Source organism: Sparus aurata, chromosome 15 (genome assembly GCF_900880675.1).
Source record: "Sparus aurata chromosome 15, fSpaAur1.1, whole genome shotgun sequence".
NCBI classification, from domain to species: domain Eukaryota; kingdom Metazoa; phylum Chordata; class Actinopteri; order Spariformes; family Sparidae; genus Sparus; species Sparus aurata.
In genome coordinates, this window is record NC_044201.1 from 25,989,803 (window position 1) to 26,015,677 (window position 25,875).

Below are 25,875 nucleotides of genomic sequence, written 5' to 3' on the forward strand. Positions count from 1 at the left end.
TTGTAAAAAGTAATACAAATCTCTGCTTTAAATCTTTCTAAATACACTAAAAGGTAGTGTAATAAGTAATTAATTAATCTACGCAGTAATAATGTAAAATAAAACATCACTTTAAAATGAAGGTAAATATTAATATGCAACACACTGCATTCTTAAAGTAACCTGCTCAGCACTGCTTGTAACTAAAGCAATCAAGCAATTGTAGGACATTTTCCTCTGAAATGTAATCAAGTATAAATATTAAAAAGTGTCTCAAGTAAAGCACAAGTGCCTCAAATTATTACTTAGGTAAAATACTTGAGTAAATGTACTTTGTTACATTCCATAATTTGTTACTGCAACTTTCCTTTCAACAAACAATCTCAAAACACCTGCGTTTCAGCCCCATGGCTAACAGCCCTTAAAAACTACCAGTCCCAGAATCCTTTGCGGCGACGTGGGTCTCCGCCCACAGCGTGCGGCGTGAGGCAGCGAACGGGCAGAAGAGATCAGCTCTGTGTTTACGTTGAGATGCTCACAACAAAGGACAGCGCACCGCGGAGAGCCTGTCATTTAAAACCAAACACCGTGGATATTTTCACTCACGGTGACCGTATCTGAGCCACAACTCCAGGAACAGGAGAAGAAATAACGCGTCATTGTGGCATTTTATATTCTACGTTGTCCGATTTTTACTTCTTTTTTTATTTTTTGGGGGGGTTAACGAGCCCAGAGAGGAGAAAATTAGGACGAAATATCCTCTTTTTTTTTCTTCTTTTTTTTTTTTTTTTTAAATGCCGGTGGTGGAGTGTTAGCTAGCTTGCTAACCTCAGCAAGTTGTGGGAGAGCCAGGCGAGCAGCAGCAGCAGCAGCAGCTGGTGGACAAGCTAGCAGCTTTAGACAAGCAGCCACACGGAAGACAATACAAGGACTTCATCGGATATATCGCAGTGAGTACACGCTTATAAACCACCTGACGACAGCAATACCGCAACACCAACGTTAGAGGGCTAATTCGGCTAGCTTGTTATTAACCGCCACCTGCTTTGTCCTGTCAGTTACCACGAACTGGTCAGTTATAACGGCTCATTTATAGTGCACGCGCCGAGCACCAGCAGGTAAGTCATGGTAGGATTATCACTGTGTCCTGCATCAAGTTGTCTGCACACACACACACACACACACACACACACACACACACACACATACATAGTCATGCACCTGTTTCGACTGTCTCTATCTCAGTGGAAATCAGAGGCTCTGCAAACGATAAGGCTTCTGTTAGACTGCGTGTGTGCGTGTGTGTGTCAGAGATGGAGGTATTACTTTACATCACTTCCAGCCTGCTTGCTGACCTGTCACGGTCTGGGTTGGGGGTGAGGCGAGTGAGGAGGGTGAGGGGGGGTGAGTGAGGAAAGGGAACATTGCCTGATAAGGAATTAAGCAAATGCACAGACTCTTGCCTTTACAAAAGCTTGATTGCCAGTTAATGACTTCCCTCCCCTCCCCTTCTCTTTGCCTCTCTCTCTCTCTCTCTCTCTCTCTCTCTCTCTCTCTCTCTCTTTCTATCTCCCATCTTCATTCTCACCCCCCCTCCCTCTCTTTCTTCTCCTCTCCCACCTTTCCTTTCTGGACTGATAAGTGTGGTTGGCTGATAGGGATCTGGTTGATTTCCCCTCCCCGTGTTGTAAATGTCACATTACAGACAGACGTGCATTAACTCCATCTGCTCCATCAGGATGCCGCAGGCCTTATTTCCATTGTCTGCTTGTCGACATGATGATTAATTAGGACGTTTTTTGGAAATGCAGGCCAGTGCTTTTTATTGTATCAGTGACGTTACCCATTAACAACCGAACAATATGTACTTGTATTAGGAACAACATGAATAAGTAAAGAATAAGTGCAGCCGAAAATGAAAATCCAGATGAACAGAAAGGAGACAAAGACACGACAAGACAAGAAAATAATAACAATAACAACAATGGCAGCAATATAATTAATGATAATATATTTCCATTATATTGCAACAGCAGTAATAACGATAGTGGTGAGGGCACAGTTAAATGAGACAGAGGACACATCTAAAGACTAGTGAGTAAAAGTGTGTTTTAAGACCACTGTTGAAAATGTCAGTAGTCGAGGAGAGTCAGAGAACGTGAGAAAGACATTGAAGAAACATAAAATGGCTCCATACAGCTTGTTTGGTGTAATCCAAACAACAGTATTTACACCCTGGATGTGTGATCGAGCTCCTGCACACATTTGGGTGCATGTTAATGCTTTTAGTAGGCAGCTATAGGGAACATTTTGGCTTGAAAAGGTTGTGTATTATGTATTTTCAAATCGAATTGAGATCTGGGAGCTTCCAGAGACTTGGATTGCACAGAATTAGCTCTCTGGAGCCAATTTATGTGTATTTTTGGTTGGGTTTTTTTTTAAGTTTGGAAAAAGTCCCATCTATTTCAGTTGTCAAGGAGAATGCTGTTTTGCTGGCAAACTCTAGAAATGTTTTGCTGACTACAAACTTCACCAGACTGTCCATCGGCATTACTGAATTATACATTTTTGGGTGAACTTATCCTTTGATACTGAAACTTCGCATTTGCGTAAAAGTTCCCTTTTAGTCCAACAACTGCAGCAGCAGTTTTACAGTGAGACCAAGACAAAAAAACAACTTCTGACATTTTTATTCCTTTTTTTTCCTTATTTGGTGTGCTTTCTGAAAAATCCCACACAAAGATTTGTGAACAAGATCAGGATAAAGGGAATTATTAGGTTGATAAACCACGGCCACAGTGCAGCAAACGTACTGTAAACTCTGTATGTTTAGCACTCTGTTGCAACACTATCTCTGAGATTCATCAGCCTTCTGCAAACAAAACCAGTGTAGCCGGCTACAATGAACTCGTCTGGGTCAGTGTCAGATCTAAAACAGTGAGCCTGACCTGGTGTTGACTAGAGAGCTTTACAAGGGTCAAGTTGCAACACTGACACTTTCTAAAACAGTGTTATAAGACAGGCTGAAGAATCTTTATTATATTTCTGTGCGGACTATTTAAAGTTTGCATTCTAACAGTCCTATAAATGGTGATAACTTCAAGCGTTAAGTGCTGGGAACATCGTGTTTGCACATAGACGCATTTGGGTGTGCTCCCGGCCGGACTGTGTGTCTGTGTGTGTGTGTGTGTGTGTGTTCGCCAGCATGGTTCAGAGTCTCAATTTCAGGGAGGAAATCGGAGCTGATGGTGTCAGACAGGAGCTCTGATGTCTTAATGGAGGCTCAGTGCTGCCTGTATCCTTAGTAACCCGGTCTGTGGGGACACAGAGAGGCCTACCTATCTCTGCCCGGGCTGAATCTTGTATCCCTGCTGTCCAGGATAAAATTGATTATTGATTATTTTTGGATTATCTTATTTCAGTTCAAGGTTTTGTGTAGTCGTGTTTAGGCTCAGTCAGACCATGACATTCATTTTAAATACTGAAGACTTTACATTTTAGATACTTGATTCAGTGGCATCTTTGTTGTTTCAAATTCCAGGATGGAAAAATCTACAATGCAGTGATTGAAAACTGTGATACAGATTTCATTATACGACAGTTTTCATGACTTCCTTCCAAACCTTGTTGTAGGATAAAAGACTGTGCCCCCCCCCCCCCCACACAAATCCCACCCTTTAATGCCCCTAATAGCCCTTAAATTAATTGAGGGCAATAATTAATTTGAGGCACCAAACAAATAACTTGTGAGCAAAAACTAATAGTTAAAGGCAGCATCTTAATCTTGATAGTCTACCTGCTGCGCTCTGTAGACTGAGCTAAGTGTGAAGTGTGTGGAAACCTACTTTTATTGCATAGTTACTCAATGGAAACAGATTCAACTTGTAACAACTCGTCAGCCATTGGTGGTTAACACATTGGTGTTGAGTTTGTATTTTTGAGAACTCCACCAACAAATCAACAACCCTCGTAAACCATAATGACGTGTACAGGATGTTTGTCATGATGGCAGTCTTTTGATTTGGTGAGTGTTTGCGTTTCTTTTTTCGTGCGCGTGCCTTTGGTGTGTAGTTTAATCAGGGCGGGCCGCTGAGCTCAGTAGGGATCCAAGGGTTGTAATCTTCGGCACAGCTGAGCAGCAGCTTTCCCCCCACTGTGTGTGAAGAGCTTGGCATTTGCCTCCTGGTCCGGCTTACTCTCCGCTGGGCTGGTAAACAGGCTGAAGTTTGTGGTGGGAGATTACGTCTGTCATGGAAAGTGGGTCAGACAGTGGGCACATTTTTATGGCCTTGTTTCTGCAAGGTAGGGAAAGAAAGCTGAGGGGAGGACATTAAACCACCAGTTTTTCCATAGTGTTGCTTGAGAAAGCGTGAGCTCAGTGCAGTTCTCTCAGGCGGCCCCCGACTCAAGATTTTCCAAGTCAACTCGTAGTCAGTAGATCAAGCTATAATTGACGAGGCGTCACACGTTTGAAGATATATGTTTTTTGGGCACGCATAGAGCGAGTCATCCAGCTCCAACACACCTGATTCAAATGATCAGTTTGTCGTCAAGCTCTGCAGAAGCCTGATAAAGACCCATCCATTTGGATCAGGTGTGTTGGAGCTGGAAACTCGGACTCGGAGAAAGGAAACATCTAAAACATGCAGGGCAGGGAGGCCCCAGGAGCAGGACTGAAAAACACTGGCTTAGCTTAATATGGCGAATGCAAATCGGAGGCAAGAGCTTTAAAACATTCCCATATCCTTTTTTCAATCATGCAACGTGTGGTCTGAGTGAATAATAAAGACACAGGAGATTGTTTTTGGTTGAAGGGGATTGCAACAAAAGCTGCTGCATAATAATATTTTGCAGTGCAACAGATTTCACATGAGAACTAACACTGAAAGACAGAGTTTTAAAGGCACCGCGGGAATTCAGCAACCAGAAAACACCAACCACGTGAAGGCATTTTTTCTATTTTCTGGTAATGATAACGTGTTTCGTGTGGGTCCACATCCACATTATCGTATGAATTATGTAAAGTCTGGCTGTGGAGAAAACACTGTAAATTATTAAAATCTTCAGAGTGATAGCGTAACCACACATGTAAGGAATGGATAGTGAAAGAGGACAATAGAAGGCATGTGCAGAGAAAGTCCACCTGCACAATAGCTGAGTACAGATTGTACAATGTTGTGTAGTCCTCTCTCTGTGAGAGGCTCTTCATCACACCATCTGTCTTTATCTCGCTCTTGGGAGACTATTTTCTTTTTTTTTTAAGGAGCTATTTTAGAAGTATGGTCGTGCACAGGGGCGAACGTGGTCATGTGTTCCTTTCCATGACAAAGAACCACAAATGTCTAATTTCTGTCACTGCTTTCCTTATTTATCCTTCACATTTACTCAGTTTGTATTCGTCTCTCTCTTCGTGTCTTTGCTTGGGCTCCTGCTGCCAACACCTGAGTCAGAAAAATACGGGGCGGGGGGGGGGAATGAAACATAATGAAGCTGTTCATTTCCTTCAGAAAAGCTGTTGGGGAGTTCACAGTCATATTTGGCAACTTTATTAGCGTAACGGTAAACCAGCTGAATTCATGAATAGGATCCTTATTTCTAAATGTTGGTGGAGTTCAGGTAAGGAAACGTCGGTTGATGTCATGGATGTGCTGACACAAAAAGAGCTGAAACATTACTTTACTTTACTTTTATTTTAGTGAATGGATTGCATTTATGCAGCGCTTTTCTATATTAGCAGAATCAGCCATTCAAACTCAAATTCACACGCTGATGGCGGTGGCGCTGCCACGCAAGGGGCTAGCCTGCTGATTCACATCTCAGATGTAATCTGAAAGTACCGAGATAGGTCATAGATGCTTATCACTTCCTACTTTAATAATGTCCTAATGGCAACCTGAGAAAGGCTGACTACTTTCTGTTTTGGGTGTGTTCAACGCCTCCGTCCCGACTCAGACCGCAGCCTGTTCCTGTTCGTAATTTCCCTTTATATAATCAGAATCCTTCGCTCTGACAAGCAGAAACCGAAAGTCATGTTGAGGTGGAACGTACGACTTGAAAGAAAGAAAGTTTTGTGAGGGTTTCTGTATGTGTGCATGATTCTCAAGAAGAATGCCATCTCTGTGGTTTCCTTGCTGTGAAGTTCGTACAGACGAGTGCAGCTGAAAACGTCTGATACAATTTGGCAGCTTCTCTTTTCCACACAGACACATATTCATACGCTCACACAGACCTGTAATTATCAAACCTCCCCCCCCCCCTTCTCATCGTGCATGATTGCGATTTCCTGCTTCACTTTCGAACCTTCCTGTCTCAAATGAACTTGTGTGTACATCCTCACATACACACGTACAAACGGTTAAGTTTGTAACGTGTTCAGGCTGTGGCCTCCCCAGGGAGCACTGCTGTTTCTGTGCTGGTTGCTGAGAATCCATTAAATAATCAACGTCTGAGAGTCCATGTGCTCAACATAGCAACAGCAGACAGTCGCTGAAGGAGAATTGGCCATTTCTAAATTGATTACATAACATGTGAAACTGTTGTTTACACTAAAGATAAACTTCAAGTCCCACTTAGTTCCAGAAGTCTGTTTTATTTTAAAGGGACGGAGCCCGAAGTCTAATGCCAAAACCCAACTCACCCCACTGAAGCCTGAATGCTAGCAGCACTGAGCACCAGCCCGTCTGATTTGGCTGGACAAGAGGCTAATGATTACAAACTATGACCAGGTGCAGCACAATTAGTCCTACATAGACTCTTCCCCTTTCAATCCCCAGAGAAACGCAACCATCACCAACACTGCGAGAACCCAAACAGGAACGGATGGTGAACGGAAACATGAATCAGCCTCAAGCTCACAGCTGCAGAAAACCTTTATTCCACCTGATGTTTTCTCGGCACTGGAATAATGATTTTTTTTTACTTTGGGCATTTCATACGTCCATCCCGACTGATTTAAAGTGATGTCGCCAAATCATTAGTTACCGTAACTTTTAAAAAAGCTCTACAACCTGTCTGCAAATGTCATAAATTGGCATTTAAGTAAATAAAAGCAATTTGGTTAGGGTTAGGATTGAGTTAATCTTAGCTCTCACACACACACACGCACACACGCACACACACACACACACACACACACACACACCGTTCTGCAGTAGCATGCTTTGGGAAGGTCACATTGTGGGCTTGTGGACAATCAGGAGATGGGACTTGGCTGTGGAAGCTGTTGGTGTGTATGTGTGTTTTTGATTGCATGCCAAAATGAACATACACCCATGTACATTTAGTCCAGTCATGTTTGTGTACAGTTTGTCCTTGCGTGCATGACTGCACACATGCATCAGTTTGTGATCCCGTGTGCCACACATTGCTTACGTGTTAGACTTCGCATGGGCCTGTGTCTCCACCAACAGGGTTGTTTGTTTGCCGGTCTTCATACGCTGGTCTGTGTTCTTCCCCCTGAATCATTGATGAGAATGTAATTCAAACGCCGGCCCTCCTATTTCTTCCTCTACCTTCTGTCATCAGTTAGCCTCCTCCCAGTGCCGCTTACAGGAAAACCAGTATGCTGCTCTGACAAAGCACATTCAGCAGACCTGGAAACAGAAAAACAAAATGGACAAAGCACCATAGAAACCAACATCTGCAGTAACTTCCAGGCTTTTTCCAGTTATACAGTATTTACACTTAATGAAAGAAAAGGGAGTCGTATGAGTACCAATAAACTGATTGGGCTTGAACTTGAACAATTAGTTGTTGAGAAAAACTATTAAGTAAGCTGTTTTATTGTCAGACATGTGAAATATATTTCTGCCACTCACTTTGCTATTGAGCCACTTTTCTAATTCTCTTAGACAGCCTAGTTGGATGTTGGGATATCTGATTCACATTAATATGTCAAAGAATGTTCACAGGAAAAAACTAAACAAAAACAGGAACCATGACTGCTTTTAATGCGCCTCCTGCGCTGCTTTTCTTAGACAGTACAGTGAACAGTGGAAAGAAGGAAACTTTAGTTTGTTGTGAGTCAGATTCACCGCTTTTCTCAGTGAAATGAGTACATGACTGATGTTTTTCAGTCCACTGAGCCTCCAAACAGGCTGAGACAGGACACAAGTCCAGTCATCCAGGGCCTCTGACTCAAACTGAGGACCCTGTCTTGGTGGGAGTGTTCCTGCATCCAGGAGTCTCTGTAGGTGCCAGTCTCTTGGAGCCTCCACAGCAACCAGTAGTTTGTTTTGATGAGTTAATTTAATTCTCAGCAGGAGTTTGGCGCCGAAGGGCCTGACTCCAGTCTGCTTTTTTTGGAGTGCATGGCAGAGGTGCGAATGGTGCTGTCATGCACCAGGATAAACCTGGTCCCGTATGCACTTAGCATACTTTTGAAGTCAAAAGTGTGTATTTTTCTTAAGGGGATCTTTGCCTCGGTTGACCTGTGATGTTCACGGCTGAAGTCGGTCAGAGAGGTGTGATGTGTTAGCTTCTCAGCAGCTCTGGAGACGTTTCAGCATGTGTCCTCATGTGTTGGTAGTGTTAAGTATGAGGCCCGATGGCTTTTGATGCCATCTTCATCTGCTTTCAACAACACAGCTCGGGTTTACATTCCTCACCTTGTTTCTAATGTCGAAGTCCTTTTCCTGACCCGCTCCACATATTTCATGCCTTGCTGTTTATAGCTGATGAGTGTGAGTATTGTTGTGGCAACGCTTCCTCAGGTCAAGTGCTTGGCGTCTGGCCCAAGTGGATTATTCTAATCTGCCTCGTTACTGTCTAGGTTTTTTTCGCTGTCATAGTCACAGCTACCAAAGTAGTTCAGCTTGGCTTATTATTTCCTACTTCTGTATCTGTGTAGACTAGGTGTGTTGGTAACAGCACACAGGGAAGTGGTCTGCTCTGCGTACCAGTTTATAAGCCCTGTGGTGTGGGCTAATGGTTACTCCAGAGAGCCCAGACACCACAGAGTGTGGATGTCCCGTAATATGTTTCAGTAAAAAGGGTGATAAAAAGCGACAGATGGGCTCAAGCTAATTAATTTTTTATCCGCCATGTTAGAGAGCATGTGTGCACCATCCTGAGGAAGCAGGCTGATCGTCACACAGTATGTCTGCAGTTTATTCACATTTACAATTGTGGCATTTGGCAAACTCTTTCATCCAGAGTGAATTACAGAGCGGCTCAACTGTCATGATTCAGACAAACAAAACAAAGTCACACCCAGTGAAGATATATACGTATATGTATACTTTATTTATTTGATGGAAGTCATATCCTCCTGGTGATTAGATGGCCATAAAGTGCAGCTAGAAGCAAACATGATGAGTATACTTACCAGCTTCAAGTCTTCTTTGTGATTTAGTTTACTTTAAGTTTCTTAGGGCCCTGATGTGCCTGAATGTCAGGGCTGTCTGTGGCCCCAGTTGTTGCAGTGTGTCCTTCACTGTTTGCACTAGACGTCACTTGCCAGCGACTTTTTGTCTGATTGAGTACGTAGATTCGCCGGCGGCGCACATCAATGGGAGAAATCCTGCAACCATTCTCGATAAGAAGGCAAACATCATGAGTTTAATAGTTTTTCCAGTGAAAATATAAATTAAGATGCAAAAGTGGTCATTTACACAAAAATGGCAACAATATACTGCCTCCACCTTTTCAAATGTGAATTTATTGCACTTCCATGATGGAAAACTGAATATTCTCAGGTTTTAGATTTTTGTTTGGACTAAAGAGGCCTTTTTAAAACATCACCGTTCGCTCCTTCGCTCTTCTTTGTATAGAACATTGTGTACTTTCTGTTTTTTCTGGCTGTTTCTATGTGTTTTGAAGGGTAATGATCAGATTGATTAAGACAAGTTAAACCTGAACGAACACCTTTTGTCTCCAGTGTCCTCCATCTTCAGTGTTGTTGTCCATCTATTGTGTGTTCCCACCATTATTTCTTCCTTCCTCTCAGGCAATGTGCCACGAGGGTTCATGTGATTCTGCCATACAGTGTGTTTCCATCCATCTTGGTGTAAATAACGGACCACACACACACACACACAGGGACACACACTGGAGCAAGTCTCCAGGGACCACTGAACATGAGAAGTGTGCGCCTGTCTGTGAGTGGGCAGGGAATTGGGACTCGGTATATGTGCATCGACACGCTGACTGTGTGTAAATCACTTTGGTGTGGAGCAGCTACAGGCATGTCTGAGGCTAGACAGAAATATTCCTGTGCTCTTGGTCCAGCATATATACCGCTTTAGGTAATACGTAGAATATCAAAATGAAGACACACATGAAACACAATATTATTCTGTTTTTATCGTCCATGCTGCTCAGCATCTTATGTGAGGGAAACCACTCTGGGCTGTATTGATAATGCAGCCTTATCTGTCTGTGTACACTCAGCTGAGCTCCAGGAGATGTAACTCACGCTACATTAATTTTCTATAACGTTCTCATCAGCAGTCAAAAGGTCCACTGTCTGTTTTATAGTTCCTCCGAATGGAAAGGGATTATGTGTGCCAGCACACACACGTTGCGGGTTTATTTTGAGATGGTAGATTAGAGTTTTTGGGTGCTCTGGAGTGTGAATGGAAATGAGTCTGATCATGTCCCATTGGACGTCAGGAAGAACGGTCGCCAGCTACAGACAGATGGAGAGATCATGAGCTAGTTATAGTCACATGAAAGCACACAACCAATCAAACAAAAACTCTGAATGTTCAATGAGAAAAATGAAGGATAAAAGCAAAATCTGCTGGAGCCCTATTTTTGGAATTCAATTCACACTGCTGACAGAGAGTGTGAGCAGACTCAGAAATTAACACTAACACTTTTCCAAACACTAGCAGGTTCGAGCTTTTGTCTCAAAGTGTGTGTTGTCATCCAGGTAGTTCACGCTAGAAAAATAGGCTATCACAAGGATGATCGTCGTTACCAATCATTCTCATTTTAATTGTGTCATGTCCTGTTCTACGTTTGTCTTTCCGACAATTTTATAGCAGCAGTGTGGAGACTTTTAAGCATATTTTTAAGATTATCAGGATAAAATCGTGAATCACAATCATTTGGGTATGAATTTTTGTCCAAATCGTCCCATTCCTAGTTTGAACATTGTTAGAAAACATTTGGGAGGATGTAAGTACACAAGTTAACAAAATATATAACAATTTGTAGACATTTTAATGCAGAAATGTCACATATTATTTCTTTAGCCAGCCATAAAATGACCAAAATATAAGGAATAAAAACTTTCATCTATCTAGAGATGTCTCTGGATGACTCAGGAGCCAATCTGTAAGTTCCAGATGAAGAAAAGAAGTGTTCAAAATTGTCAAGTCTAATTTTTGTTCACCACTTTAATGATTGAGACACCGAGCTAAGTAGAACCTACTTCTGTTAAGGACAAACGCACATATGTTTGCACACTTAAATGTTTCACAGAAATACTGAAAATAACAGGAAAACACTGCTCCCCATCCTTCCTTCCTCTTTTCTTCTCATGTTCTGCATTGCCAGTGCCATCTGTTCATGTTCATTGATTGGACAAGTTCGCCCCAAAGACAGAGACAGAGTGGACGATAAGAGAAAGGAGAATCTGGCGTCAGGTTTGCCGGCTCCCTCTCCACCACATGGATCAGTTTCAGAGTCATCGAGCGTCTAATCCTCCCAGTGTGCAAACCAATACCTCACCACTGATCCGACCATGCAACTCTACACACTGGAGACCAGACCCAGGGCGTCTGAAAACACGCTCCCCACCACACAAATGCACTCACAAATTCAATTCACATAAATTACAAATTTCTGCTGATGTACACAAACATACACACACACAACCTCCCAGCCTCAAACGGAAATCTCAAAAATACTCACCCGTAATTTTTAGGGTTCACACATGCTTTGACTTGTTATTGAGTGTTTTTAAGACTAAACAGTTTTTAGACAAGAACCACTTACAAGGATGAGGTTTATGGTCAGACCCAGCAGTCCTCCCTTTTCCTACAACCGTAAAACCTCCAGCATGATGTGCTGCCTAATGCTCCGGTTTAGTCACCATTTTGGAAAAAACAATAAAAAACATTCCAAGAAGCTGTAGGAGCCTTTCATCCCATGCTCTTTACTTCGTTCAAGCCCATAAACGGATGACCGATATCCAGATCCACAAGGCTTTTTTTCATTCTGTCATTTTTGTCCTGCCTTTTAGCATCAAACTGACCTTACATTTAGTCGAGAGGGGTTTTTTTTTCTGCTGAACTAACAATTTATTTCGAGTTCTTACTGAGACAAACATCATGTCAACTGTACTCAGAGGTAAAGAGGAAGCAATTAGTCCCATCCACTTACTGAGAGTTGGCTCAATCAGTTCTGGCCCACAGGCTGAGGTACTCTGTCCTGAAAGAGAGATCATAATCTGGCAGAGATGTCATTATATAATTTTGAGCTGAGGAACGTGTGGTCTTTGTGAGCCGAGGACTTGGTGGCGAGTTGACTCTCCCACCAAGCAGCTGGTGTTTGTCACGGGAAGTTGAGGTTACTGGTTTGAGGCATTGACTCTTGGAGGTCCTCACAGAGATAACCTCTGTAGTCATGCAGCTGAATGCTATTTTATTTTTTTTATTTCTGCTCTGTATGATGGATGATTGGAGAAATTTTAGGCTAATTGTAGATGTTTAACTCTACCCTTTGAGTTGACAGTTGGGTCTCTAACTGAGGTTGTTTTGTAGTCGTTCAAGAGCCTTTTTATGATGTTAAAATGACCCGCTCATAGAGGGCTGTACCCCTTCGCCCTTCTCTGATTAAAGGTCTTTAAATATGGAGCTTATTCATAGCCATTACATTTTGACAAAAGTTAATTTTACACTGTAATACTCCCCTAATTGACTCTGTCCTTTGATGTCTTCTCAGCATCAGATGGGTAATATCCAGAAACTAAAACTAAAAAGGAAAACTTACATGGTTCTCATTTTCATTGACGAATCTTCAAGAGAAATCTGTTTAATTTAGACCAATTTTAAGGGTACCGTAAACCGCCAATCACAATCATTCTTGATTAATTTGTTAGACATAGCATGGCCTACTTTGGTAGTTTGACAAAATGTAATTTCCTACCAAATCACCCCAATCATTCTGTAACTATTCATTCTTGACAAAAGCTTTCATATCCCAATAAATATTGCAGAAAACCAAAATATTCCAATATTGCACGTCCCTAGTTTGAGGCACATAACACTGAGCCATATGATGACTTTAATTCACATTGACATCATAGCAGAAGGTTGAGTATGAACATTTATTTTTCCATAGATTGAATATAGTCATAAAGGGAATGTGCTGTTGTACTTTTCCTTGACAGAATTAAACTTGACGACCTTTTCACTTTCACCTCACTTTCCACTGGGGTTTGTGAGAGCAATCACGTCTTTTCCCTCGAGGGCTTCTTCCTGGAGGCCACTCTCATTCACTCAGCTCAAAGTCTTTGACGGCTTTCCAAACAGGACAGGGGTTAAGTGGGTTGGAGTTCCTGCTGGAGTAGGATTTTGACAAAGGAAGCTTTTGAGGTAGATCAGTTGAGCATGCTCGCTCCTACTGTGTCTGGAAGTTTAACCTCTTAGCCATCTACCCAGCCACTTTTCTCAAGTTGGTATCCTGCTGGGTTCTTTGGAGAATTTTGTCAACAGGAAAAACCCTATTGTTTTGCCCTCATTGATGCTGAGTAATTTAACCATTAAGACTGGGGTAAGCAACTCAAATAGAAATAGAAACCTGACCTTGGTGTCACAGGAAGCAAACGTGGGTGGAAGCAGGCATCTCACTGGCATTACCTTAAACCACTAAGTTACCATTAAGGCTTTGTGAATATTACTGGAAAGTAGGAGGATACCCACGGTATCTCTGAAGTAGTTAAGTGATATGTTTCTTACAGTCAGAGGATACCACTTCTACGAACTGAACAAACTTAATTTTTTCGTGGTTGAACTGATTTTAGTCTTTTAGTAGTGGATTGTAATAGAAAAATAAGCCCAAAGTGAAAACCTTTGGACTTTTTGTTAAACCAACAGTCCAACTTAATCTTCCATTTTAGAAACTGGGATCCGTGAACGTTTAGCATTTTTGCTTGATATATGACCCTCAAGAACTATTTAATTATTGATTCTAGATTTATTTTCTTTCAGTGTACTGAATTTTACAGTTTTGTAATTTGAATATAACTTTGTAACCTGTAGTTTATGCTCACCTGAGTGCAAAAAGAAAGATGTAGGAAGCTAAGATTGATGTTTTAATATCAAAGAGCTCTAAAAAACACTTTATTGTTGTAGCATTAAAGTTTGTTACAGTAGCTGTTAGCATGTCCTGTTTGAAATCTACTCATGCATGTAAAGACGCCTTACACCAGATTACTTTGACACTAGTGACCGATACTTGATTTTTGTTGCCAATGCCGATATTAATCACTCCAAGAATCTTTTTCTCGTTTACAATCCCTAAAAACTATTTCATATCAGCCATCATAAATGCCTGATACCGATATCTGCCAACCCACATATTGGTCAGGCTACGTTTGATACCGAAGAAACTTTGAGGAGCGTTAACTTTTCTATGATTTCTAAGTGAATGTATAGACATTTATCTGCGGTGGATGTCATAGACTGAATCTAGAATTGTGTGTATCGTATCTGCATGTTCAGATTTGATTGAGATACACTACGCTGCTGCTGTTAGTCGTGTGAGTGTGCTACAAGGACAATAACTGCTGTAACTAAGTTCCCAGCCTGCACCTTTCCCATTTCTCCTCATGCAATATTTTTTCCTCACGCCTCACCCTCTGCCTCCCGTTCTCCCCGGCACCCCTGTAGAGACACGCCTTACAGTTTGAAAACCCTCTGTTGTAGATTATCTCACAGGTGGCACCTTGTTGTGCCAGGTGAATAATCTGTCTTAAATCCCTCTCTGCCCAGTTCATGACAGCACACATCACTCAGTATTCTTTGAAAATGTTCAGACTCTTTTATCGCAGACCTGGCTTTTGGCACTTGTAACTTCATCTGACCGATACTGTTATGTAACTGAGCACCTAACTGTAAAAGTGACATAACACCAAGAAGTTTAAGCCCCTCCTTGTCTCATCTAACATCTATTAGTGTTGAAGGGATTGAGCTGTTTGTCATACGGGATGCAAAAGTTGAAAAGACTGAAGAGGAGGAGGGAGACTATTAGTTTTTGGACAATTGTTACTGTAAGCTTTGAAGAAACGTGTGTTTCTGCTGCACAGCATGGAACAGCTGGGAAACTCAAAGCCTCTCGCATAGGGAACATGAAAGGTGTGAAAGCCTCAGAGTGTTGGAGGATGTGGTGAGAGCCATTGATACTGAGATGGTTAGGTATCTGGTGACCTTCTTGATGAAGGGGCCTTATCAAAGATCACAGCAGCCACAAGTAAGAAGAGGACCTCAATTATTTCCTTACTATGATTTTTACCCCGACAGGCAGAAACTCAGTCGATCTCTGAGTGTCCTTCAAAAACAGAAAAAGCGGAAACATAATTTGCAGTTTTTAAAAACATTCTGAAGACGGCTGGTCAGTTTTTGCAGACACCTGAGTATTCCAGCGCTATCAGGAGAAGAAACTGACGGTAAAAACAAAATTATTACAAGAATTTCACGTTGAACCTCGACTCCCATGTGTTGGGTTTTCACCTAGCAGCAGGTGTGCTTCATATTAAATTGGTCCACAGAAAGCCAGAAACATGTCATCCTCTTTGATTCTGTGCCAGGTGTCTGTTATTATTTATTGATCCGATGACCCACTTTACCAGGAGGGTATCATTACCACTTTCCCGTAATGAAGATGTCACACTGTGTAGGAGGTCCCGGGTTTCTTTTCTATCTAATCAAACTCTGTATCTGTCCCCATGGCTCGGTGCCTGATGTTGGCACTGTTTGAATTTGATGCCGTTTGAAGTTTTTGATTCAACCCCTGTTGTCTTATGTCCTATTTTACATGTGTTTACGGTAAAGCAGGGGGATTTTTGCCTTTTTTTTCTTTCCAGTTTATATCAAAAGCTCACTGCCAAGTTATGTAAAGTTTAAAGACGGCTAAAAACTCAAACTGAAACAAGCAGGTGACCTAATTCATTGGTTGACAGAAAAATAATCTTCGTTGGTTATTACGATTTTTGTTTTAGTCATTTTTAAGGAAAAATGCCAGATCTTCCCAGCTTCTCAAAACAGAGATGCACTGTTTTTCTTTGTCATATATGATGATACGCTGGATATCTTACCTTCAAATAAGGAACTGGAATACAGCATCATTGTAAGGATATCTACTCTGTTGATGTTTATTGATCGTCATTGACGCTCCTACTCTGGGAATTTCTGTGAAACTCGGAAAACTACATGTTTAAGAATGATAAATGAGCCAAGGCTGCAACTGATGATTATTTTTTATTGTTTATTAATATGTTCATGATTTCCTCATTGAAATGATCAATTGTTTGGTCTATAGAATGTCAGAAAATGGAGAAAGATGTCCATCAGTGTCTCCCAATGCAAGAGATGACGTCTTCAGAAGTCTTGTTTCGTCCACAACCCAAATATATTCAGTTAAGTGTCATGGAGCAGTAAAGAAACCGGAACGTATCCATTTTTACAAAGCTGAAATCCAACCATTTTGTCCTTTATATTAAAAAATTGCTCAAATCAGTTTATTTGTCAAAATAGTTGGCGAGCAAGTATCATCTTTCTTGTCCTTTTGGCGTCAGGTATGGAAAGTGCTTCTTGGCTGTTTATGTATCAGGACCTACATTTTATTCATGCATTAGACTAAGCAGATCAGTAACCAGCACACTGTCGTTCCCGTCCGGGTTCCTCTTTGACCTTGTTGGAGTGTCTTTTGACCCATTTGTATTTGCTGACATACCAGTCTAGAAACACTGCCTCAGGTTGATTTGCTTGTTTCCACAGAGCCATGCCTTGTGATCCTGAAAGTGTGTCACCCTTTGACTCATGATACCACTTCGCCTTTTCAAACATTAAACACCCTTAAACCCAATATGAAAGCGTTGTGCAGCAGTGACCCGGGCGATTGATGCAGGGTCTGATTGCCTGCTGCACGGCGACGTGTCGCTCTTTGGCACACATGTACGCTAAATAGGACAGTTTGACATGTTGGACTGCGGCTCAGCTGGCAATACATTCAAAAGAGAAGTGCAGCTGTTACCCTAATTCTCTGTTAACATGAAAGCTACAGTTTCTGTGCATGTTTTCTTCTGCCTGTGTGCGTGTACATTTGTTTGTCACGTGTTGTGCAGCCAGTGGGAAGGGCAGGTGTCGTCCGTGCCTCCTTGCAGTTAAGTTTTACGGGGGCTTTTGTAAGTGTGAGGTTGCTGTTCCTGCTGTCAGTAGCACGCTGTTACAATCCCTGACCCTGGCCAGCGGAGTCAGCCTCGCTGAGCTCTAGATCTATTGTTGTAGCACTGTGTGTCTCGGTAGCTAAGCAGCAGTTGGCATGCGGCCACACCGAGCTCTGTGTCATGCAGGGTTGCAGAGGCCGAGAGCTTACTCAAACACACTCACACACTTAAAAAATGATACACACACCCATACGTATAGCACATGTGTACAAGAGATGCCAGCTCTGAGCTAATTCCTGAGCCATTTTAATGATCAGCAACGCATGTTTTTTCCTAAATGAAAGCCTCATTTAAACAATTGACATGGGTTGTTTCACTGCATAATCTGTGTGAGGTTGTTATTTTTAATGTAAAATGTGGATGAGTGTGGCCTTGAATATTAGGATCGGCATTAGTTTGAAGGAAATCCTGATCTCCTAATGTTTAAGATTAATATTGAGCATTTCCATTCAACACATCAAACTCCTTTGATGCTCCATCATTTTTGGTTGCTTTGCATAAATGATGCTCCACCAATACTTGTTCAGTGTAGGGTTACAACTGTATGATATTCTACAATGATGATATAATCAAATGAAGTTGCAGAGGTGAAATTTATGTGTAGGCATTTTACTTTTGTTTCCTCTGAGAAAACAGATAGAAACACCATCTACTTATTCAACACTCCTTTTCCATGTTTTACTGTGCTCCTGACACAGTAGGTTTTTTTGTACAAGCATCAGGTTTTTATTCTTGACTTCCCATGGAAACCATTACTATGTACACAGTTGAAATTAATTCCAGACTCCTCTTTGTCTAAGAGTAAAAATGTAGTCAGTGCCGAGATGATACTGAGACCTTCAAAAAGTGGTCTTAAGACCGGTGTCAAGATCATAACAATCTATAAACTATCACAGCTTTACAATATCACATGATTACACAATTATTATTACTATTATCAATTACTATGACAGTTGATGGAATGAAAAAATGAAAAATAACATGATATTATGTCCTGACAGACATGAAACTGGACTGGACTGAGAACATTAATATGGTAAACTTCAAAATCATAGTATAGCAACCGTCAATTGTCATGCTGCGGTTTACCTTGAAACTGTTATATTTATGCAAATGTAGCCTGGTCCAATATGAACATTTACAGTGAGAGGTGGCTGAGTGAGCTGATGTCCTTGAGCTTCACAGCATGTGTGGTTGAAGAACGAGGGAGGCCTGGCCTCTGGAGAGGCTGCTGCTGTCTTTTTTTGTTTTTAATAGTAGAGTTGAGACAGAGAGATAATTCAGTGCTCTGGACATGTGTTCAATAACAGGACGCACCGCTCTGAGACTTATTTTGCCTCTAGTCCTCAGTGTCTGGATCCATAGGTGGAAATCAATTCCTGGCAAGTCAGCCAACAGCTCCCTCGACATTACTCACTGTGTGCACATGTGAGTGTGTGTGTGTGCAGAGAGGATTTCACATGCACACAGTTAAGAGCATGTGTTTTAGTATGCACTGACAATGCTGCATGTGTGCCTGTGTGTGAGTATGTGGGATTAACCCCCTCTGTAAGTGGAGCAGGTGGGGCTCAGGCTTACATCCATTTTGCAGTTTAAACACACTCCTCTTCACCTCCCCCTTCTTCCAGGTCCTCCATTTTAATATCCTTGCCTCCATCCAGAATAAATCATCCTTCCCTCCATCCCCGACCTCACTCTCCTCCTCTTCTGAGCTGAAAAGATTCACAACCTTTCTAACTAAAATGTGTTGAACCCTTAACTGCGCCACCTCCATCCTCTTCCCTCCCTCTCACTGTGTGTGATGAAGCTGTGGACTATAAACAGCGGTACGTTTTCTGATTTAGTGGTGTGATTCACCGAAAATAGATCCAACACAATGTTAACACTTCAGGAGCGAGAGCGAGAGTAAAAACTCAGAAGTGTTCCTTCTTCAAGTGTGAGGCTGTGAAACAGTTTTAACTGTAGTTATGAGCAGGTAGGTTCTCAGTGAGCAGGTAGGGCACTCAGATAGTCAAAACTAAATCTTATTTCCTGAACTTTTCTTGTTGTTAGAGTTGAATATTACTATTGCTTTGATTATGAAATGATATGTTGATTATGTTAAACATTCATGGTTAATTGTTTTGCCCTTAAAGTGTTAAACTCAGAGATACTTCATTGTCAATCATAAATTACAGTACAACAGCATGTTGTAGTTGGATGTGTATCATTCATCGTGGTTTAGTGGGCAGATACATAGTTACTGTCATCTCCTCACTTTCAAACATAGACAGTTTTTGACAATCTAATGAAAGACCGTACACACTGATGTATTTGATTCTCTCTGTCAGAATAAAAGTGTACTTAGTTGTCTCCACTGTGAAGTATTCTGTCCTTTTTAAGCCTTTTCTTCAGATACGTTGTTAGTTAAGACTTTGTAGTTGTTAGAGGCCAAAGATGGAAACTCCACAATCAACCGCAGCATATCAAACTTGGTCAACCCCTGAGCTCAGCTGCGACACTGTAGCTTCCTGTTTTGGTGTGGGAACCTTTGCATGTGTGCACCCACAGGATTCATGCAAGGAGGTAACCTCCTTACAGGACTCCAGTGAGCATGTGGGCTGGAGGTGTGACTGACAGATTGGTCAAAGAGATTGGCATAATGTGTTGTAGGAGTTGCACTGGCATTAGACTGTGTTGTGCTCATTTCTGCAGAGCTCTGCAGCATTCGTACTGTTTGATGGAGGTTAAATCGCAGCACCACATTTGAAACGACACACAATAGCTGGACATTTTGAGAAATATATTTTATTCACTTCACTGAGAAGACCTATATCGCTCTCACGTCTGCCCAGAAAGAGCAAAACTGAAACCAGAACATCATCGAGGACGAAACCTGGTTCAAAATCCTGTTGACGTATAGTTACAAAACAAAATTTGCTAAAAAGCAGGACCTTGGAACACGATCTTACACATCAGTATGTTGGTTGTTATCTAATATTGTTGTTTTAGTGGCCTTAAGAAAACAGCATTCCCCATTAGCCTTAGATCTTCACTAGCTTAATGCCACGTGTTGATAAAACTGAAGAGTCCGTGGGTGAGTCGCAGCTAGCTCAGACATGTTTGTAATAACACAAGGACAAAGAGGAGCAAACACTGTAAAACTTTTCAGTCAGCTGTGATTACAGCTAAAAAACTACATGAACTTTGGTTCTCCCTTATGTAAGAGGCTACAGCCTGCAGCCTGTTAGCTTAGCTTTGCCAATTAAACAATGTGTGATTGTTTTCAGAATTCAGTTTCAACAAGATATAGCAGATTAATTAGGGCGCTTTAGACACGTCTTCATGCTAAGCTAAATCTGCCATGCATGATGAAATGATTTGAGTTTGTTGGGGGGAAATTTTCCAGGTTGTTGCTAAACAATCAAAGGACATCTGCTAAAGTTTTAAAATGTCTGCTGAGCACAAGCATCTCAATATATGTTTGTCAGTTAAGGCCCTGATACGCCAGACTGACAGTCAGCAGTTGGTCAGTGTCAGGGTCGTCAGAGAACATCTGTGGGTCCTAGTTGTTGCACTGCGTCCCGCAACGTTGGCACTGGACCTTATCGGAGGCTTTTTGGCCGATTGAGCATGTTGAATCAGCGGCACAGCCTGTCAGCGAGAGAAATTACCCTGATTGGAGAAAAGAAACGGAAAAAGTGAGAGCCCCTTGAGCCTGTTGCTGTAATATCCATGATTTTACCCATTTAGTGCAATTTCTCCTTATACTTCTCCCCCCTGCTTCTTTGCCAGCGCTATTTGCAACTAGCTGTAGTCTTTGCAATTTGTTCAAGTGGAGCTTTTTGGCTAAGACCCAGGCGACAGTCAGCCTTCTCTGCTGTCAGTTTGGTGTGTCTCCCTGGACATTTGGCATCAATGAAGTGAATAAAACATAAACAAGGCCTATGTAATCACTCGGCTCATATGTTTTCATATATATATTTTCAGTTTTTGATGCTTCACAAATGCTCATACAAACATTTCCTTTGTGCATATTGAATAATGCTTATGTCTGACATTATGTCTTAAATATGCACTTGGAAGGCCTCTATATGAACTTCTCCCACTCGGTCTGATGGGACTATATCCGCCTTCCTGCTCCTCAGTGCTCAGTGAGTGTTTTATAACTGTCCCCCATCCCCAGTCATCATCAAAACACTTTGCTGCCAATGCTTTATTCATGTGTGGTTTACGTTCTCTTAGCAGAAAGGCACTGTGGGAATTGTAGGAGATACATTCAGCTTCATATGAGGAAGTGAAGTAATAATCTTCCTCTTAAAAGACAGCACATCATATTTACTGTATATCCTGCTTTTTTGTGGAGTGAGTGGGAGAGAGGGGAACATAAACGAGAAAGGTCATGAGATGAACTTAAACTCATGCAAGAGATCCTTGAGTTGTTTTCACAGGAAGTCCGTCCTCGTCTTCTTCTCATGCCGTCTTCTCTCACGAATACTTTCTTTCTCTGCTCATCTGATTTCCTGTGTATTTAGAGAAGACATGTGTGTGTGTTTGAGTCATTCTGCGAAGTCAGCAACCACCTCAATCAGCAAAAAGAATACTTATCATGCACTTCCGACCATCGTGATGTCTGTGGTGTTCTGATAAAGTTCTTTTTAATTTTGATTTGCTTTAAATTCTTCAGAGTTGGAAGTGTGTCATCATAGAGGTCTCATCCCTCCCTTTAAAGCAGTCAGTCATAGTGGCTAGATCAGTGCCAAATCTGAACAGACATAGATTTAAAAGATCCACAAATTAAAGGCTTGTCAGACACCAGAACTCTGGAAAGCTGCTTGAAATAGTGTGGGGGAAACTGTGAGGTCCTCTTAGATACATAGAATGAAACATCAGCTGAAATAAAGTAAAACGAAATTAGAATTAGATTTATAAAAAAAACCCAGTTTTGAGATAGAATTTGTGTTTGAATCCTCCTTCTTCCAAATAACTCATCTTTGTGTTAATCTTTTCTTTGTCGCTCTGCAGGGCAGGACAAGTGGCGCTGCGAGAGACGGACACATGAAGCATGAGAGGGTGGAGCTGAGGCTCAGCTGACCCTTCCCCTTCCTTCTCCTCCTTTCCCCCCGTGCTCCATTCGATCAGCACCCTCCCCCCCTCCTCCCTTCCCCTCCTTTCCCCTTCCTGTCTCCCTCGCCTGGTTGGATCTCACCTCCCCTCCTCCTCCGAGCCTCAATCAGTCGAGCCCGATGTACTCCCCGGAGCAGGAAAACATCTCCACCACCGCCTCCACCAAAGTGCCAGTGAAGTATGGAGAGCTCATTGTGCTGGGGTAAGCAACAAATGATGCTAATCGCATCCAGGACAGACCTCTGTGAATGTGTCCTTTGTTTTTATTTTTATTCACAGTGACTTCCATTGATCAAATTATATTAAGTGTGTGGTTTTGAAAAAATTTACAAAGTACTCTAAAATGATGATTTTAAGGATAAGTGATTTAAAGTTACTGTAAACAAGCTGCTCAGGTATAAATACAATTATTTTGTGATGCACAGCTCAGCTATTTATCCAAATGACAACATGCGTACACTCATTAAAATCTCAGGCATATAGTAGAGCGCATACCTCTGCCAAGTCCCATCAATCCCCTCAAATCAATCAATTCATTCTTAAAGACATTTTTAAATCCACTAGATCCAGATTTTTGGGCATCTGCATAACAGTGGAGTGACTCATAGATGCCACCCACCTAAATTCACCTGTTTGGAAATGCTTTGGAAATGTTTTATGCAAAGGTGAATGCATTTGTTAGATACAAACAATGCATTATAGTAAGAACTGAATGTAAACATTTTATTTTTTTAAGAAAAGGAATAACTTGCAAAAATGCAAATTCAGTCATTATCTCCTCTCCTTCAAAGTCAGGTGAAGTCTTGAAGTCCACAAAACGTTCCTGTAGCTTCACAGCTAAACAGCTTTGCAACATTCTCCTAAACAACAGAAGTAGATAGGGATTAAATAAAATGGCTTCAGAAGCCCGAGGTCCCAAATTGATTTGATTAGATTTGATTGCTTAGTAGATATTTGGCTGAATTAAAATTTTTGGGTGAACTTTTCCTTCAAGGCACTTGGACACAGTAATGTTCTGTGATAAAGTTGCACAATCAAAACATGGTGCAAAACACAATATTGTGTATAAATTATGAGACTTTGTGTGTGTTGTTCTGTCGTTTACACTGTCTGCCAATGATGGCACATTATATAATTAGAGGTAATCATAACTTAAGATGGAAATATCTGTGACAAGGAGAAAAGAGCTATTGTTCTGCTAAAGTGTCCCGAGGGAGTGCACACCGAGGATCGAGAGGCACTCTGATTGGTTAATTACAGTGCAGAGATCTAATGCTTTTCCAGAAAACACTATAAACACGTGGGATGTTTTTGTCTAGTTGCGAAAGGTCATGCACTCACACTTAACATTTTGTATTTTTTGGAGCACATTACTTGCTTTTGAGATGAGATCAATTTTGGCCAGCAGCAGCGCCGGATACCCAACATAAACACCTTGGCTGTCTCTCCCACCAGAGACTTGTTTTGTCCACATACTCAGCTGTAGGAAAAACCCTCTACCCCACCCTGCATTTTCAGCATAGAACACATATAACCACACACACACACACACACACACAAACACACACACACACACGCACACACACACACACACACACACACACACACACACACACACACAAACTCACACTCACTTTCTCCAATAACAACTGACAGTGAAGGACTTCTTTTATCTGTCTGTCTCCTGTTTATTCCCCAAAGGGCTATTCCACTCCACTCCCCATCCCAGCCCACTCCACAGAGGAATGTAGATGTCGGAAAGACTCCTTACACGCACACACACTCACGTATACACACGCATTTTTCATGTCTCACTCAAGACACACACAGTTGGTTTCACAGCTGACTCACCGTTTGTTGTTCTGGGTTGTGCTGGAGCCGCATTGTCAGGGAGATGACCGTGGAAATTTTCCCTCGTGGAAAAAAAAGAGCAGCGAGCAGTGAACGCAGCTCCATGCCTTTACAAGGGAGAACCCCAGTTTTCCGCTTCGCTCTTCTTTTTCCGCTCCTACTTTTTGATTCTAGGTCAAACCACCATTTTTAAAAGGTCAGTAAGGGTTCTTTTTGCTGATGGCATGAGTAGTCGAACACTGTGCTGTAAGCAAAGCTCTTCTAAATGTAGTGAATTCGCCTTACAGTACGTTTTGTGAAAGGCTTCGAACCCTGACACCATGGTCTCAAGGGAAGTGACTATGACACTATGGAGCAGGGCAGTCAGTTGACCATCAGTAACCTGTGATTTACGTAATATAAAGCCACATAAGGCCATGAAAACATGCAATGCTCTGTTCCTTCAGCAGAACACAAAACACAGCTTTAATAGAGCTACTAACATTGAGAGCAGAATGTTAAAGTATGCAAACGGTGATACTTGGTGCCTTTAACTTATTACATTAGCATCTGGTTGCTCAGGAGCCTGCTGTGAATGATGATGATGCCGGTGAGGTAACTGTTAATCAAAAAAAGTGCTAACTAAACTAGCTCCAGGTGCTCAGTGCTGTTTTCTTGTAAATAGACAAAAGTTGCATTCAGTGCTACTCACAAAGAATTGCATTGTGTGAAGTGTATTTCCCTCTTTAGAAAATTTTCGCATACAATGCATCCGTCTTTTAAATATTTTTAAATGTTGCATCATTTGCATCGGTGTTTGTAGCTTGCAGGCTTCTTCTTCCTTGTCTTTGTTGGTGCATTGCTCCACCGACCGGACATGCAAAAAAGAATGAGGATCCCTAATAAAGACATTGCTCTGTTGCAATAAGTAGTCAGAAATTGCACAGTGCACTGTACGTTTAAGTTGTGGCATGGCTACAATCCAGAAAAAAAACGCAAAAACTCAATCAAACCACAATTAAAGAACTGGAAACAGATGCAGAGCAAAGCCACCTTAAACCAATTTAAAATGGCTTCCTTTCTGTATGTGGAAGACGTGGGTGCATGTAAGTAGTGAGGAACAAAGAAGCCATTTCATATCATTTCTGACAATTTTTATTGCCACATCTGTGTACAACAAGTTGTAAACTATTTAACAGATAATAAATAAACAACACCCAAATAGCTTCAAGGCAAAATTAGCTTACAATGTCCACTGGGGACCAACTACAGCCATTAGATCATGTATTAAGTCATTCAGTTACTTTCAATGCTCTCCACGTTCATTTTGCAATTACTTGGCTGAAGTGTTTCCTTGCATAAGCCTTGTAACGGCAGGGAAAACTGTGACTGCACTGTCTTAAATTACCACATGACAGAACAGAAAAGAGTCTTGACTTATGGGGCTAAACTGCTCACGGTACAGATTAGACCAACTGGTGATGACAGCTGTCCTGAACATCTTGCTTTATTTCATGAGACGCCCAGATAATCACACCGATTTCCTTTCACTTCACTTGCCAATG

The 25,875-nt window shown here is 41.6% G+C and overlaps 1 protein-coding gene across 1 annotated transcript in view; it reads left to right on the forward strand.

The window, feature by feature from the left end:
• Nucleotides 1-466: 466 nt before the first annotated feature.
• Nucleotides 467-25,875, forward strand: part of peli1b (pellino E3 ubiquitin protein ligase 1b) — a 42,135-nt gene continuing 16,726 nt past the window's right edge. The window contains exons 1-2 of the mRNA XM_030441020.1: nt 467-929; nt 22,379-22,682. Coding sequence (XP_030296880.1) covers nt 22,600-22,682 — 83 coding nt within the window. The 5' untranslated portion in view covers nt 467-929; nt 22,379-22,599. The remainder of the gene's footprint in view (nt 930-22,378; nt 22,683-25,875) is intronic.